Raw genomic sequence first — 18,798 nt, 5'->3', positions numbered from 1 at the left:
TGATAAAGACTACTCATAAGCTGAGCTCTCAAAGCATCAGAGTAGACAGTACAGTGAGACTAATGAAATATTTACTAACACACATACTTGTAAATGGAATGGCAATGGGTAAGAGAGAATGACAAACAAATTTTACTCATCCAAACAAGTTTCAACTCTCATTAGTAATTTTAATATTGCACAACAGGTGTCATCCATTAAACAGCAACAGTGTAATGATTCAATCTTACTACATTGTATTTACACTTAAAATCAACTCATTCTTCCTTCTAACATCTTTCTTCTTCTGTTTATATTTTTTCTGATTAATCTTTCTTAAATATTTCTTTGTTTCAACATTATAAATTCATGGTGCACTTAACGGTAGATGCCTTTTAGCACAACTTGGTGAACATCAAAGAAATACCAAATTCTTCCTGAACAATCAACTTGCATGACTACTTGGTTGGGTTCTTTTTCATTCTTCCCTGGAAAAGTCCCCTGTTTTCATGCTCAATATTCTTGTTGCAGTTTTGCATCATTAAGAGATAGTCAAGTAATGAATTATGATACAATTGAGGTCAATTTCAAATGTACTTAAGCATCACAGTCTTAAGTCTTAATGCTCTTTCTATCTAATTATTGTGAACATTGTTGCTGTAATTTTATCAATTCTTTTGGAGTCTCTTATATGATATACACCCAGTAAATCCAACTTCAGATTTCAACATACTTAATGCACCAGCCTATTGGTCTCTTACATGACTTTTTTTTTCTTTTTAAATAAAAGAAAACAAGAAAGAAAGAGAGAGAGGGAGAGAGAGAAGCAGTCCAATCCAGAACCTGTATTATGTGATCCAAATTGCTGCTGGCAGCACTCACATCAGACAAATGAGTTAATATTGTCATGGAACGGTTTTGTCTTCATGCATATGAAGCTGCCACAGCCAATCACGTCATCATTACAAGACGCTGCCCAATCTGCCTAAAGAACAGCTGATATCAGAACTCACAAGAACGGACGAGACGGAAGAACAGAAAAGATGTTGACAAGACAGCATATGAATCTGCATGTCATAGAGCTGCGCATTGTACGGAGATTTGCGATATTGACGATGACAAGAAGACAACAAAGAATGCCAATATGCGGCACTTTAATTCGAGCGCAAACATGTTTGGGACTTTTCACTTTGAATTTATCGATGAGGAACGATTGTTGAAAATGACAAACAACTCCAAATTCAGAGCGGGTTTATTTTCCTGGCAAATGAGTTGACATTGACTTAGGAGAATCTTCAAATTTCAGGTGATAAACAAACAACCTATAATATCGGTTATTGTAAACGTCATACTGAATATTTTGAGAATATAATATTTCACAAATTGAGACTATTATGTTTGTACATTGTACACCTGATCCCATGCGAGCAAGTCAAGATCATGTGTCTGATTAGTACCTGTAGTTTGTAGCTACAGTGCTCTATATGCAGTACGTAAAAAGACGTTAAACATTTTCGGAAGTGGGTCAATTGTCAACTGAGACCCACACTTATGGAATGAGAAAGACGTAGTTATCAAGTTTTTAAAAGAAAAGTTTGTGATTTCTCTTTATGGAGATGATAAACAAGTGATGCATTTGTGTTATGGGAGGCAATATTTCAACAAGTTGTTAACTTTGAAAATATCTGTTGACTTGAATACTGTATATGTCATATATTTAGTGAGTCTAATTTTTCACAAATCAGGACTCCCAGACAATTTTGGGAGTGGTTAAATTCACAATCGTAGAGTACAGTACTACTGAACAGAGAAATGTATGCATGCACGTCACATTCATGTCGGGATCAGAGCCAATAATTTCACAAAGTCTTTAAAGGGACTGTACAGTACTGGTTGAGGTACTGGTTGAGGTAGGGATTCATGTTTTGAACATTCCTAAGTGAGATAATGAGAAACCTCTTATGAAATATGAAAGAGCATGTAATCTTAAGAAGGATTCAATGTTTATTTGATGAAAATTGGTTTTCAAATGACTGAGATATCCAAAAGAATGATGATAATAAAAGGCGACAGGCCACGCTTTTTATTAGGATCTCTATACAATGTATTTCACCTTGTTTTTGGATATCTTAGCCATTTCAAAACCGATTTTCATCAAATAAACTTTTCTACCCCTTAGAATTGCATGCTCTTTGACATCTCATAGAGTGGTTTCTGAATATCTCACAAAGCGTTAAAAGCTAAATCCTCACCTCGACCAGAACTGTACACACCCTTTAAATTCGCGAATAGCACCTGACTCGCGAAATTTGCGAAAATAAAATCTCGCCAAATACTCAGCGTATACAGCATTTCATGAAAATAGAAACACCGTGAAATATATCACATATGAAGCATTATGCATTTCACAGTGACCAAAATGATCTCTGGTTCAAGGACAAGACTCCAGGTAGGCCCTAATACACTCAGAGAGAGAATGAAAAAGAGAGGGGGAGGATGGGAAAGGAAGAGTATAAACTCAATTCAGGTCATAACAAAGCAAACTATACCGAAGAGTATAAACTTAATTCAGGTCATAAAAAAGCAAACTATACTATCATGATCACGCATGGAGAACAACCACATAGGAGAATTTTTATTTGTTTTTTTTTTTTCTGCCTGGATAGAGAGAGTGGCAGAGATTATCAGAAAAGCAACAACGATAACAAAACCAGAATTCAGCTGATCAAATGCAGACCCAATGCAGATCTCTGTGGAGAGTTTTTTTTTTTTTTTTTTTTTCTGACCATAATTGGATTCGATCCCCACACCCTGCTCCCTCGTGGTCTAATTTGTCTCCGTAAAGTAACCCCCTAATGACCACAATTCGACGGTCAAATCTGACCGGGGGGGGGGGGGGGAATGGCATTATCTTGGACTGGAACCCCTACTTGCAGTAACGCACGTACGCACACCCTACCCAAAAAAAAAAAACAAAAACATGAAAGCACGGCATCAATAGACGCCACGCTCTTTTATCTCGGCGCAAATGGTGGCAGAGAGAAATTACAATCAGGCCAATCGATAGCGCCACGTTCCTCAAGAGTTCCATGGAATATAATGATTGGAAGAGGGACCGGTGCATTGATATCAGGCAGCGGTCACGCAGGGCCTGGAGCAAAGACTAATCAAATTATAGACCGCTATGGCTCCAGCATGGATTGGGTGGCAAACTTGTTGCATTCACAACAGATACAACGTCTCAAGCCTCTTCAATCTTCGTCTAGAAATGTTAGCTCTTGTCATATTTTGATCTCTGCTACCCTATAATTAAGTCAAGGTTACTATAAAAGTATAAATTTTTGTGGTGTTCAAGAACTTTTCGCGCATTTGGCGCAACCAGAAATTAGCGCGAAAATAAAGCACGCCAATGTTTTTGCTTGCCACATGTTCAGTAGTTGATGTCTTGATTCAGTGGGATAAAGAGCTGGCAAAACCCATCTTACCTGGTTGAGTGTGAAAAATTAGTTGCGCGAAAATATCCACTTTTACAGTAATAGGAAAAATTGTTATCTCACTATACACACTATGTATGAAAAGATGCCACTTTTATTCTCTATGAAAACTGATATCAACACAGGTACTTCTCTTTTGAGGAAAGACAAAAAATCCTGCATTTAATAGCAGAGCAACAGTCAGAAACATTGTATGAAAAAGTTTAGCTGCTGCCGTTTAGCTCCATTTTGCATTTGATCATTATCAAACTTATTGTCACTGCTGCTGGTACTCTTGTTGTTGTGAATTAAGAGATTGTCCTTGTGGATAGTTTATAGCCTCCCCCCCCCAAAAAAAAAAAGAGAGAAAATGATAATGATACTGAATGCAAAAAAAAAAAACTGCTTCGTAGAGTGATAAATTCTTTGACTCCCTGCATAAAACACGATGATCGTTGCAAGCAAATGATACACTATATTTTTGTGATGTGTATCTCAGGCACCTGCACGGTTGGACTATTAGAATAAAATAAGACAAAAAGAAATGAACAAATGATAAAAAAAGAGGATCAAATGAATAAATAAATTGTGACTTCCCGACCATTTTGCGAGTGGTTAAATTCATGATTGTGAAGTAAAGTACTGAATTGGGAAATGTGTGCATATATGTAACATTCATGTTGGGATCAGAGTCAATATTTTTGTTTGTGTTTTCAAATTTGTGAATAGCAACTGACTAACAAAATTTGCGAAAATAAAAACTTCGCGAAATATTTAGTGTACATACAGTAAATGGTGAATACTGGTACAATAATCTTAACTTACCCATGTGCTTGCCAGAGAGGAAACTTCTTGTTGGTTACACTATCCAGCATGTCTTGAAGACCTCCAACACAATACTCCATGAAGAGATACGTGATGGATAGAGAAGTCAAGGAGAACATACATGTACGCAACAGATTCATCGTGGTCGATATCAGCCATTCCAAAAATGGGGAATGCTGTATTTATGGATCTAATTCATATGAAACTCACTCCAATGCTCCAAATACAGGAGTATGATCACAACCAACACAATCAACAAAAGTGCCACGATGGTATGGAAACCTAAACATAGTAAGTTGTTTGCACCTGCTTGAGAACATATCACTGTGCAAAACATGACCAAAAATTATTCGACTAATTAATGAATGAAAAATATTGGTTGTTGTTTTTTTTTTATTCATACGTTTTCCATGTATTAAAAGGCCATTGACACACCCCCCATTGTATGAGCTACAGCTGTAAGACCAAAATATCACAAGTTTTTACCTGGCTGACATAATAAGAAGTGACATAGACATTTGATAATAAATTGTCATTCATTCCATGACAAAGCTTAGGGATACCATGATGGAATATTTTGATGTTGTATTTTTGTTTGGTTGATTGATCAATTAAAAAAAAAATGAGCAAAAAACTTTCACTGCAAGACAAGTCATGGCGATAACATGTAGCAAGATGCTACAGTACAGGTCCTATGGAATAGTGGCGGTGGTGCATGCAGTAGTCTTGGCGCAGACTCCTTTACGACCAACAAGGGTTTGTGCCTGCAAAACTAGGGCATGACACTGATGGAACTCTACCATCCACCACTCTATTCCTATTAAAAAAGGTTCCTTTTTCTAGTTGCTTCACTCAGTCAGACAAACATACCTTTAATGAACGCACTTTAAGTTTTCATTACAAAAATTTAGTCACATGCAAATGTCTGATCCACATGAAAACAACAACAACAAAAAAGAAATGTCCATAGAATAAATGAGATTTGGCATTCCCCCACTAGCTGTTGCCATACATGCATTGCAGGCAACTTCATCTGACAGCAAAATTTTGACGAATCCCTCAATAGCCCCTACATTGTATCCCTGGAAACCAGCAAACACTCATTCAATAGTGATAGCTGCTTTGGCAGTTCGGCAATCAAAAGAAGCGTTTCACAATTATGCTACCTGACGGTGAGAAGTGCCCAATCTGTAGGCAGCATGAATGAACGCAATCACTACTGCGACAATTGTGCGCGATGAAGAATATGGAAAATTATCAGTGCCTATTTACACAAGCACCCCTGCCATAAAGCATGATTAGCAAAACTATCTAAAAGCCATTGTAACAACCACTGTGGATGATTGCTAAGACTACTCATATATGACCGTTATGTTTGTTGCTACGGTGACTGTTCTTATTTTAGCCATCATTCTGTATCTATCTCTTCATGCCATAGGGCTTCGAGAAAACACTTGTATTAGTCAGTTGTATATTGGTACAGAAAGATACTACAGTATGTTTGCCTGCATCTATGTATGCATACAATATGTGTTGGTCTATGGGGCTTCTGATAAACAGAAAGAAAATGAACAATTTAAGGACAATAAAGGCAATTCTCAAATGTTTCAACAAATAAGACATTTTGAGGAGAATGAAATCTTGCAGTCATAATGAGCTCTGAGATGACGTCATCTTCCAAATCATATATGATTAAAAATACATCAACTTAAATGCTGACATAAACAGTAGTAACAGATCACTGCATTCATTCTAGAGGAATTAAGAGCCCAATGAATAAATGATGAATATGACAGACCCATAGAAACCCAGCATTAACATAAAACACTAAATTCCACTGACAAAAGACTTGTAAGGTAGATGACATGAATGATACCAATACTGCATTCTAGAAGGCATCATCATACAACATGTATGCCATGCATAAAAAATACAATACAGACTTCTTATTAGATGGACACAATTTTTTTTTAATATCAACACCTTTAATGAAATTACTCTTAAAAACCACCTTCTAACAAAATTGGAAAAGGATATATTTTTTGCTTCTCATCATTGTGTAGTACGTCCACTAGCTGGATGATGTTTGGATGGCGCAGACTCTTTAGTAGCTGGATCTCCCTGTATACGATATGAGAAAGACAAGCAATAGGAAAACAACAATGATTAGTTTCTCAATATTACTGTTGCTGTTTTATCATCGTAGTGAAAAAAAAAATTTCAACAGGAAATATAATCTATCTCATCACCTTAAAACCATCATCATTATCACCACCACCACTTCTACCATCATCATCATCTAACCTCATGTTGGGATGACCAGAAAATTGCTGCAAATTTTCATTATAACGAAATATTAACCTCAGGGGGAATATTTGTTGCAGAAATTTATATGATCTTTGATGTCATTAAATTGGCACCTCTGAATTTCACTGCATATCTTATGCTGGAAAAAGATATAATGAGACTGGATGAATACACTGAATTTGCACAAAATCTGAAGGAAATTAGCAACACTTTGCCAATTTGAGAGAGAGAGAGAGACAGGAACTTTAATCCTCTGAAATATGTTGCCAATTCAAGAACCCGTCATAAATTAGAGGCTTCTGATAATCCTGTCAGCAAAACAAACAATAATATTTGAACAGCAAACAGCTCAAATAGAATAGTCCTTTTTTTTTACTCTACCTTACGAGACATACAAAGTAAGCAATGAATATCGCAATAAAAAGATAAGCATCAACTATACATTGGACTCCATAGATCTACTGTAGCATCCAAAGGGCTGAAATACCACAAATTATCGACATCTTCTTAGCCAGTAAATGATAGTACATGGATTTAACCAAAGCTCTAATAATTAATAACTTTTAAACAAATTGTCCAGTTTTCCTCAAACTTCACTAATGTGTAACACTAATATTTCTGGACTCATTCAATCTACATATTTACTGGGATAAAGGTAAATTCCCTCTTTAAGCCACCACTGAAATATAAAACAAAACAAACATCCAGGAATGCAGCCTCAGAATAAACTATCTGTGTTTTGTTTACACATCTTCGCAAAACAATCAAGTTTCATTTTATACCTACGTGAGCAGGGCCCTGCTGCATAAAAGGGGCAATTAAACATGTACATGTAGGTCAGAACATCAAATGTAAAGTCAAATAGAATTCAGTACTTAGAGACTTGTGTTTGGTATTCCAACTTTTATGTTTCATCTCAACTTTTATGCAACAGGGCCCTGTAGAGTATTGACAATAGCCAGCATATTTTATCACTTTATTTATTTATTTTTTTTGCCCTCATCTGGAAACTTGTGCATTTCTTATCTATGACATTTTGCGCATTGTTGACATTCTCCGCATCGTATTATTTCTGTTTCATTTAGCAGCTTGTAATGGTAATACATACCACATTTTTATGGTATATGTACAACTATAAACCATAACAAAACTGAGAGGGCAAATATTACTAATGTTTTTGCCTTAGGACGCATGTTGCTCATAAAAATCACACTGCATTTTTTTGCCTTGAGGAAGCATATTTGCAATATTGCTCATGAAATCACACAAAAGTTATTCTTTAATAAAGTAGCAGCATGCCTTCTCCAATTTACCTGCCAAACAGCTTTAATACACAGAGTTTTAAAAAAGTGGTATATACATGTATGTCCACTAAAATCCACCTATAACCCACTACAAAGGTAAATCCCGTCTTCAGATTCTTTTCATGCTAGTTTAAAGCAGATAATGACGCCAAGCAGCATTTAATCCTCCCAAAGATAAACTGAAAGAGTAATTACGGGTGATTCCCAAAATTCATTACATTCATGAACAAGGAACAGATAAGTGCCTATCTTTAATGTCATTCCCAACAGCACATGTGCTATTTGGAACTAAAATGTAGATTCATCCAATAAGCTAACACTCCCAACACACAAACTCTCCAAAATGAAAGTTGGGTTAATTAGCTGAGGCCTAATTACAGGCGGTTGGCATACACATTAGCCGCGCGCCGATATTGCGTTTGGACTGTGCATGCATTTATGCAGTGGGCATCCCACGTCACTCCCATCACACGTTCATTAAAACCACTGACATGAGTGCAATCAATTGAGAGCCATCGCTGTTTGCCATCCTGCCAACCTTTGGGGAACAGCACCACTGGGTCTACAACCTGCTCACGTGAATAGAAGGCAGGAGAAAATATTCTTTGAAATTTTGATACACTTTGGAGCACTTTAACATGGATATGCCGAAACAGATTTCATCACTGTCCCATCATCTTCGGTTGATAAAACGATGACAGTATGCAAATAGATGATATGGGGAGAAAAAAGACACAGGGAGCGAATACAACTTCTATGTAAATGCATACAGTAGAGCATATTCTTTGGACCCAAGTGAGCAAAACAGGATAGTTTTTCAGGGCTCGTTGGTTGCCTGCGCCAAACCCTACACAATTTCATTCTTTAACACGTACCGATTTTGATGTCATGAAATAATGTACCTGGGCTGCACATTATTGAGTACATGTATGTAGAAGTGTTACAACTGACAGTAAATTTGTTCAGTGCATACTACAAACTGGATTACAATGATATTTCAAGTTTTCAATCGAAGGAAGTTCTATGTCAACTCACTGCCTAGGTAGGACTGAACATCATACTAATACCAGACGATATTCGTAAAGGTTACCTCTTTTAATGTATTCAAACGTAAACTTAAGGAGAATTTCATACAAAATTATCATTCCTAACTTCTTGACATGTTTGGCTGGCATTATTTCATCTAATGATTATAACTCACTTTGTGTTTGTACTGTCTTTGTAATGTAAACGTAGTATTTCGTGTATCACTGCTGTATTTTTTTCTTCGTTCTGTTCTTACATCATATTTGTTCATCTCTTTGTGTAAAAAAATATGAAAATGACTACCACCAATGCATTTGTTATTGCTTACCTGGGTCGGCCAGATTTTAAGGAAACTTTTAATTCCCTGTTGGCTGCTTCCCTTCAGCCTATCATAAGTATTCCATAGATCCGTGTTTACTCTGTGCTTGTTATGATTGTTTATCATTGTCATTCTTTGATGTTTTTTTATGCTGAACAAATGAATTCAATTCAATTCAATTATATGTCATACATCTTAACCATGCATATTATCCTGTTCTTTAATACAAGATTAGTAAGAATTTCTGGGGCTACAAGGAAAATTAATGAGGTGATCCAACATTGGATCATTTTGAATGACTGCATTCAATTAGTCAAATTCATATCAAACTGATGATGACCATGAGTTTGACATGTGTCAGCAAACCAATGGCTGAAAGTGCTCAGATATCGATCAATCAATCAATCAATCAATCAATCAATTAATTAATCAATCAATCAATCAATTCAAATCAATTCAATACAATTTAATTCAATATACATATTTCTGTACGGAGTGGACAAGGGAGCTGAGCCAGATCAATCTAGTGGCAAATTTTACCCACTGGGCTATGAATGAAGGCTGCATTCTCTAAAGAAAATTTGCATCTCAAGCACACTTATAACTAGGCTCTCATGGAGTCCAATGCAGGACATAACACCTTTTGAGTAGCCACTGAGCCAAAGAGTGATTAATTGATTACTCTGGACACTGACATTTCTGGAATTGATTTCCACATCGAAACCACTTTGTCAAAGTGGCATGGCACAATGCAGATTCACCCATCACATCCCCGCACTTCAGTTAAACGCCGAGTATCATTTTTCAGTTCTGAAAGCTTTAGACATCAAAACCAGCACCTGATACTAGGTGTTTCAAAAAACATTTCCCACTTTTGATTCTTAATAATTCATAAAATATATATCAGATAACACTGTCATTCTTATGAGTAATAGCTGAATAGTGTACAATTTGGTTAGAGGTGGTTTGAATATGAAAACATAAATCAGTTTCATGAAATCCATGATTAATTTCACTGTAAGGTTCCAGATTTTGCTCTATTTTCAAACCTCTGTACAAAATTTCACTTTGCACAGGGGTCAATGGGTGTGTATGGGAGTGTGTGGTTAACACCCTGACAATGGTCCTAAACAATGGTTAGGGTTTGAATGCTTCATTATTTATTCATGAGAAATTCCACTATCACAACTAGTCTTTATTCAGCCTCTGGCAGTATCTGTGTAAAGTCGAACGCCTGCCGATACTTTCGTTGGGTCTCGACAGTGCTCTCCCTACTTCTGAAAAACGAAATTACAATGACTACCTTCTGTTCTATCGTAAACATGGTGACAGGAAGCAAAGAAAATCAATTAGAGTATACACTTGTGTAAATGGAGCCTTAAATAAATCTACTGTGAAACATATCGCCCCAATGATAAATGCTGCTGAACTCTTAACCAAAAATGATTTCTTTTTATCAAAAAGCGAAAAATTTGTTAGACTATCTAATTAGTAGACAGTTGTATTAAAACGAGGAACTTTAGATCATTTATACTTATTTATATCCTAAATTTAGTGATATGTGAAGCAAAAATTGAAAATGATTGCCAGCTGGAATGGAATGTGGTGTTTGCAAGCACATGGAAACGTGTGCTTTTCCATGTGCATGCAGTTAACCCTTTACCGTGCATGAATCCAGACTAGCAGTGCCCATGGCAATCCACATGAATTATTGATTAAGCATTCATGTGCCTGGGAGCACGAGACTGACGCCTAGTCAGCAGGTGGTTAAGGCATGTCCATTGTTAAGGGCCATTGTCAGCACACACTCACATACACATCACTGGTTCGTGTGTAAGGTTCAATTTTTGTACAGAGGGTTAAAAATTGACCAAAATCTGAAACCTTACTTCAAAATCAATCTTAGATTTAATGAAACTGATTTATGCTTTCACATTCAAATTACCTCCAACCAAATTGTACACTATTCAGCTATCATTTATATCAATGACAGTTTTATCGGATGAATAGTTTTTGAGCTATTAATGATCAAAAGTGGGAAATGTTTTTTGAAACACCTAGTACTACTGTGACGACACATAATCTGACAACCTTCAAGTCTTGGCAGATGAGGGATGCTGGGATCACCTGACTGTTATTCAGTGATCATGTGATATCAAACATAGTTTAATACTGAACCTTCAGTCCACACAGACACATGAGTGCAGTTTCTTTGAAACAAACGAGTTGTTGACTACAATCATGCACACTGGGGTAGTCTTGTTTCCAGACCTTACTGCTTCAAAGATGCAGACGGCATGGGGGTCCTTACGTGTTACTGCGCTTATAAGAAATTTGCTGGTTCTGTAATGATTGTTGTTACCATGGCAATACTTGTGAGGACTATGCATCCAACTATTGCTATGGCAAGTACAATTATTTGATGACGCAAGTCTCTTCTGTCACATAAACAACATAAACAACATAACCCGAATAAAGCACAAATTCCCGCCTTATATTGTTGCACCTTTCACCATGTGTGGTTAGGCCAAGTTTTTGTTTCTGTCGAGCAAAAACGATGAAATTAATGTGATGCAATATCCTTGCTTTTCAATCACATGGGACAAGATAACCTACACTTGGAAGTCTGACGTAGTCTCCTGCATGCAGAATAACAAACTTCTTTGTTGGTGTCATACCATCACAACAAAGGCATATGACACTCAAAACAAAATTTGAGAAGTAGCTAAAATAGGAACAGAGTCAGCTTTCATCATAACAAGACACTGCCTGAACTTACGTACACAACTGGATTTGAGAAGAAAACAAAATTAGTTCTGAAACAGAAGATAGAAAAAAATACTTTTTTTTGCAACAAAACAAAACAAAATGCAGCTGGTATTAAAATGCAGCTGGTATTAAAATTAGAAATATACTGAAGTAGTTCATAAACTGAAGTTAGAAAATAATATACATTTTTGCAGTTGAAAAAAACAAAATGCAGTTGGTATAGTAATCATACACTTGTAGACATATTGGAAGGGTGCTGCTAGGTAATTTTTTTTTTTTTTTTTTTTTGGGGGGGGGCTTTATACAGGTACACCATTCATAAATATACATCACAACTATTTTCATCTCAAAAATTCCTACTCACTCCACAACAGGACAACATTTTACCATGGAGGTTGTACCTCCATGATTTTACGCAATCTTCTCCGAGGTTGACACCCAGTAATGATATAAAATTTACGTAACGTAAATTGGCATATTGCTGACCCCCACATGCATGCACCACCACACGTGATGAGGTACATTGTATACATGTAGCTGCATGTAGTCCATTGTACCTACTGTAGGTGTGTGCGTGTGTGTGGCTGATGCTTTACTATCGTCCATGAAATAGACCTGACAATTCAAAAGCATTTAATCATATCACTCATGATATAAATAGAAGTCGCGCACACAATTTATATATGGTACTTGATCAATTCTGTAAACATCATCGATGGTTTCTTGGCTTTCTCTCTTTAGAAATTATGCCCGAGCTATAGATATTTCATCGGCAACATGTGTTTTCAAAGCAAAAACAGAAAAATGAAAGTTCTCCTCAGCATGGCGGTTCCCTTTTAAGTTGCTCTGTTCCCCCTGATCAACATCATTCTTTTTAAAATGTCAATATGACTCCGCTACTGCATGTCTTATCAATTATTTATCATGTACGCTGTTTATCATTAGCGGCAAAAGGCTGTTCCTGTTATCGCAGCTGAATGTCACTTTCTCTGAATTGTATTATGAAGAAAAAAATACAACTGGGAATGTTTCATTTGATGACTGGCATTCACTGCCTAGGTAAACCACCTGCTACAGTTTTCCTAATGGGTAATATCATATAGCTCTTCAATCTTCACTATGTGCATCGCTACAATAGTAATCTAGCGCTCACTATATCAAAAAACGACTTTACGACATATGCTGATAATTTTGGCAAGATCCAGGCAAAATTCACATGAGCATTGTAAGGAAAAGTTATACAAGTATCTATTTGCATCATATATATATCCACAGCAACAGAACCTGCAACCATTTCAAATTATTCCATCCATTTTCCTACCCCTGTTCCTGTTGAGGACGAACTGATTTTGCTTCAACATGCATTTCCCATAGACACATGCCCGAGTATACTCGGGACTTGTCCTCAATTGGTTTCCTAAAAAATGCAAAAAAAAAAAAAAAAAACACAATGTTTCCTCTCAGTTTAATATAAATAGGTTTAATCATCATGATGGAGACACAAAACAGTGATAAAAACCAGCCAAGCAGAGCACAGGATCAGACAAGGATAACCCCATCATCAAAACAGAGCAGCTCACAGGCTCAACAGTCACACTTGTACTGATACACATAATACCCATAGCAGGTGTGAGTCATCCTCTAAGCACCTCAGAGGACCACATGATTGGAGTCTCAGTATGTTCATGTTTGAATGTGAATGTGGTGTACACGGATGTGTGTGTTTTCAAGTGCTTATGTGTCTGTGTCTGTGTGTTTGAGCAGCATGTCTGTGTGTATCTGTGTGTGTGTACAATGTATGTGTGTATGTGTGTATGTGTGTATATGTGTGTGTGTGTGTGTGTGTGTGTGTGTGTGTGTGTACAACGAAGGACTTGTTTGTGTGCACTGATACATGCACAAGCACAGGAACACACACATGGAATTCATCTGTCCTGGGACCTCCCCTCTCCACATCATCAATCCCCAGGGCATCAACCTGCAGTGGGGCGGAGCAGAGTAGGGGCATCTGCAACAGCTCAACTGAAACCACAAGGGTGACTCCATGTGACCTGACATGAACTTTCTAGTCAAAACTGGGTCAGGGTTGATTTCTGCTCCTCAGAAGGAGAGGAAAGACCCCAAGAGATTATATAGTCTGGCAAAAATAGTCAAAATCATGACTGATTGCCATTAAACCCAAAACAACAACAACAACAACAACAGCCAATGGAGTGGGGCATGTGTCATAGTTTTGTTACAGCTGGTCCTGCAGAGATGCAAGAAAGTTTCTCCTCTTTATTGTTTTCTGGTCCTTTTTCTGAAAAGTTCAGTTAGTGTCCTTGGAAATTCCAAGAAAAACAAAATATTGACTCCATGTGAGTTCAATCACAAAATGCTTTAGACAAAGGATCATTTGCACTGTGGCTCTTTCAGTCTAATAATGATCTGAGGTCAGGTTTAGAATGACCATGTGTATTTCAATATATGCCAATTAGTATGAACAAAACATTTAGCTCTTTTCTTATTCTTTTTTCTGTTCCCTTAACCACACAATGAGGGTACATCTTTCATGACTTTCAGTGGCCTGCATTTAGTAACCACTTCATTATAGGTTTTAGCCTGACCATGTACATTCCAATCACTAATCACTGTCAACAATTTTTTTTCTTTGATCTATTTCTTAAATTTTCTTAATACAAAAAAAAAATGAAGGTGCATCTTTTATTACTTTTGATGGTCTGCATAATTTTAACAGCCCATTGCAAGCTTTAGATTGATTAACCATGTTTTAATTACCGATGATCATGAAAAAGTCTTTTGTTCTTTTTTATCGTTTCTTTCCCTCTTAAACCATACAATAACAGGTACGCGGTGTACATCTTTTACTCTTTCACTCATCTGCATAACTGTACCCTCTGCAATCAGTTTACAATACCCAGTTCTGGGATTTTACGAGCAGAAAACTGGGAAAACACTCCTCTGATAATCAAAATGATTATACCAGTCTCATAGTATAGTCAGGTGACCCACTGCAAATTTCTAACGGTAGCTCACAGATGCGGGTTCCAGCTAAAGCAGTTATCAGGCAATTTCTAGGAACGGCCACATCAACTCTTGTTGACTAACAAAAGGCCACGTGTACGCTCCGCTGAGAATTTGCACTTTTCAAGGACTGTTTGTGAGAATACTGAACGACTTTGTTTATGTCGTTGCCCATCTCTTTTCAGGGGGGTGGAATATAAACACAAAAGCTGATCTATTATTTCATGGTAAAACGCCACTGCATTAGCAGTAAATCAACAACAGTACTGGAACACATTCTGCAAACGAGATTAACATGCAATGTACATGTACGCGTCTGTGTTTGTAGAACATTTAATACTTTAGATACAAGGAAATGAAACTACCAGATCCATATTAAAGAGTTATCCTCTCCAACAACTCTGAAAGAAGTAGTGAATGTTATCTTAGAACAGCCATAATGGTGTATCTTCATAACCAGGCATCCATTAGTCATGAAACTACAGGAGCCCATCACACCTCTTAGGCTCCTGCACTTGCCATGGCCACCAACTTTTGGCGTTATAATCTCACAATTTCTTACAGTGCATCTTCTTCTTTTTTCATTTAACATGAAATTATTTCTCACTCATGATGCAACATTACAGTATCCGAAATCTTGAAAACCTTCACAATTTCACAAAACTCAGATTACAAATGATAGTAGTCCTAAAGATCTGATACTGAAGTGTCTTTTCACTTCGTGACAAAAACAACAAGATAGAAAAGACTACCACAAATATGATGTTTATAAATTGATTGTCAGATAGAGAAATAGTAGAGAGATACAGTGTAGGAACATGCAGATAAATATAACACCTATGCTGACAAAGGTGGAAATTGTGACTGTCATGTCATAAAATCTCATCTAAAAATGAAATTAGTGACATTTCTGTTCCAGCAGACACCCCAGTGTGAGAGGAGTATGCATAAATGGTATAAAAACCATATCCACAAGACCAGGTAACCCTTCTGTACAAGGGACTATGGACAGCGTGTACAACGCCATGGGGTTTTCTGTGCAAATCTGCACTCAAAGTACATGAAGGATTCAGATGATTGTAGCACTGAACAACTGACTGCCATTCAAATATTGATAGCTGCCTTGATTCTTCCAAAAACATGTCAGAATTTAATTTTTACTATTGTTTTGTTTTGTTTTTATATTGAATTGAAATGGTATGGAGTTTCTTCTAACATTACATCTTCCTTTCAGTACTTTGGAGTTACAAGGTCAACGATCAAAGTTTAGAGTGTGTCCATTAAAGGTGCATGGTCCCTGTGTTTTAGTCAAATGCGTACCCGGGCGCACGGCGCAAGTTTCCTATAGAGACCTACGCTATTGACTCCTCTTTAGCGCTTACGCTTTGGCCCACTTCCCCGAGTCCGAAGAAGTCCGATTCACTTCAGTCAGTGGTCCGATCACAGTTCGGCTCATGATTCGGCTGAGGGGGATGACAGCTTTACCAAACTTCTTTTGTGATGTCATAGTAACAAGCACATATACACGCACCCTGGCATTACTACAGACTGCAAGATGCGCAGAGAAGACAACGAAGGCAACGTTACTTAGCAACACCTACACACTCTACTCTTGATGACAGCTCAACTTCGGTGATCTTCGTATCAATGCTAACGGTGATCAGCAGTATCATGAACAGCGCCCTCTTCACTACCGGGACTATGCCCCTTTAACTCTTTATGTGCCAGGTTCGCACGTCCGACTCAGTCAACGGCATGCCAACTTCGCATATTCTGCGCAACAAACAAAGCCGCCAAAACCGATCGATAACTCGCTTATCACTGCTAATCCCGCGGCACGATGAAAGTGTTTCTCATGCTTTTGTTCCTCTCATATACGGCTTTCATTCTATGTGGTGATTGACTATCAAGCGGTGTTCCCAACTAGATTTGCTCGTACATTCTACGTTGCTGTCACGGTTTTATGTGCAAAAGTCATGCCTTTACAGTAATGTAGCAACTGGTCATTCAAAAGAAAAACTGAAAATAGATTCGTCATACCATTTATATCGAAACAAAGCTTGGCATTCCTCTTTAACTTTGCCTACTATTATGCTCATCTTAACAGAAATTTGTAGTAGTTATACAAATTGGAAAAACAGAATTCTTTCTCAAAGCATGACTACCTTCATGTCTCAGAATAACGTGGTACACAGGGGGTTTCCACCATGGCACATAAAGAGTTAAGTGTACCATTAGAGGCACATTTGGTGTTGTTACTGATGTGTTTATCAGAGTTAATGGACACTGTGTTATCTATGGGGACTAACCCTTGCTATTCTTGACTCTGGACTATAATTGGCCCACTGTGTTGTTTTTGCTTAACTGATAAAGTAATGGGTGTTTATCTTTCATACAAGGTCCAGAGATATGGCTCCCTCCACAAGCTATATCCTTAGCCTACAATACAGTTCTACAGAACCATCAATAGAAATATCGCCAATCCACATTTGATTCACATGACTGTGCGTAAATGTACAAGTATGGGCACTGATCAATTTGAAACAATAATTCCAGCAAGTAATGACACTCATTTTGAGAAGGAGTGAAGATTTCATTCGCAGATCATGTACCCATCCATGGTGGATTGGCATATTAGTCTCCTGCAACAGCGTTTCTTTTCTACATGTATGTTTGTTTATTTTTTGCCCCCACAAAAAAAAAAAATCCCACACCACATCACATCTTCATTTACCCCAACACAAACAACATTTGTACGATCGATTTCACATAATTTGTAATTATTTGTCCCAACTTTTTTTCTTAACAAAATCATACTACAATGTAGCTGTAAGACTACCAGCATGTATTAATGTTGTAAATGCATTCTCAATGTGTCATATTTCAATATGAGCACTATAAGCATGCTTAGAATATCATACAGAATGCACTGATAATATACAGTAGTTATCAGGCACAAAAGTGAAAAATTGAAATTTAGATAGTAGTTGCAGTATTTTGGTGTTGTGTCTCATAGCATTCATCCTTCTTCACTACCACATAAATGTACCTAAGACTGCTGTGGAACATGGGGGGAAAAAAGGGGGCAACATTTTTTTAGAATATATGTCACTCCATTAAAAAAAAAAAAAATACAACCTAAAATGTACAATCCAGGCAACTACCATGGCCAAAAAAAAAAAAAATCATGCAAGCTATTAGTGACTACTGCTAGGCTAGCTGCAATAAACCAGTTCAAAGTTACATTCTGCACATGAGCAGATAAGGATCATATGAAAAAAAAATATTTATAATGACATACAGACTCGTAATGAGCAATGTTAAGGACAGCACCTGAATGGTTTCTTTAACATCGCAGTGAAAGAACATTCTAAACATTCAAAATTTGGGGTTATTATTTGAACCATCACAAACTTCGAGCTGGTCTATTATGCTATGCTTCCAGCACACACAAACCAAACAAACACATGCACACAAATAATGCAGTAGATTTCATATATCTAGACTTTAAAAAACACAAAACAAGCATAAATGATGCTGCGTATTTTACTTTAATCCGATTTCATCTTTCAAATGCAGAAAACCACTGCACAGCCTCATTCTGCTCACTCGTTTTCATCAGGCAAGTAGGGCATTCACTCAGTTGCCAGTTGGGTTTTTTTGTTCTTTTTTTTTCACAGCGCACAACATATTTGCCCAGTTGAATAAGTGGACGGGTAGGAACATTACTTTTGCTCCACTAGCTTCCCATTCTCTTTGATCACGCCCATTA

General features: G+C 37.1%; 1 protein-coding gene across 1 annotated transcript in view; it reads right to left on the bottom strand.

Annotated features, from left to right (window-relative positions):
- LOC139729916 (serine/threonine-protein kinase STK11-like) overlaps positions 1 to 18,798 on the bottom strand; it is a 77,707-nt gene that overhangs the window by 33,541 nt on the left and 25,368 nt on the right. The window contains exons 2-3 of the mRNA XM_071640833.1: positions 6,315 to 6,398; positions 4,278 to 4,367 (exon numbers count right to left, since the gene is read on the bottom strand). Coding sequence (XP_071496934.1) covers positions 4,278 to 4,367; positions 6,315 to 6,398 — 174 coding nt within the window. The remainder of the gene's footprint in view (positions 1 to 4,277; positions 4,368 to 6,314; positions 6,399 to 18,798) is intronic.

Source organism: Diadema antillarum, unplaced genomic scaffold (assembly GCF_040938485.1).
Source record: "Diadema antillarum isolate AM-2024a unplaced genomic scaffold, OU_Dant_1.0 seq00000269_RagTag, whole genome shotgun sequence".
NCBI lineage: Eukaryota > Metazoa > Echinodermata > Echinoidea > Diadematoida > Diadematidae > Diadema > Diadema antillarum.
The sequence above is the reverse complement of the archived record's forward strand: the minus strand, read 5'-3'. Positions and strand labels throughout refer to the sequence as shown.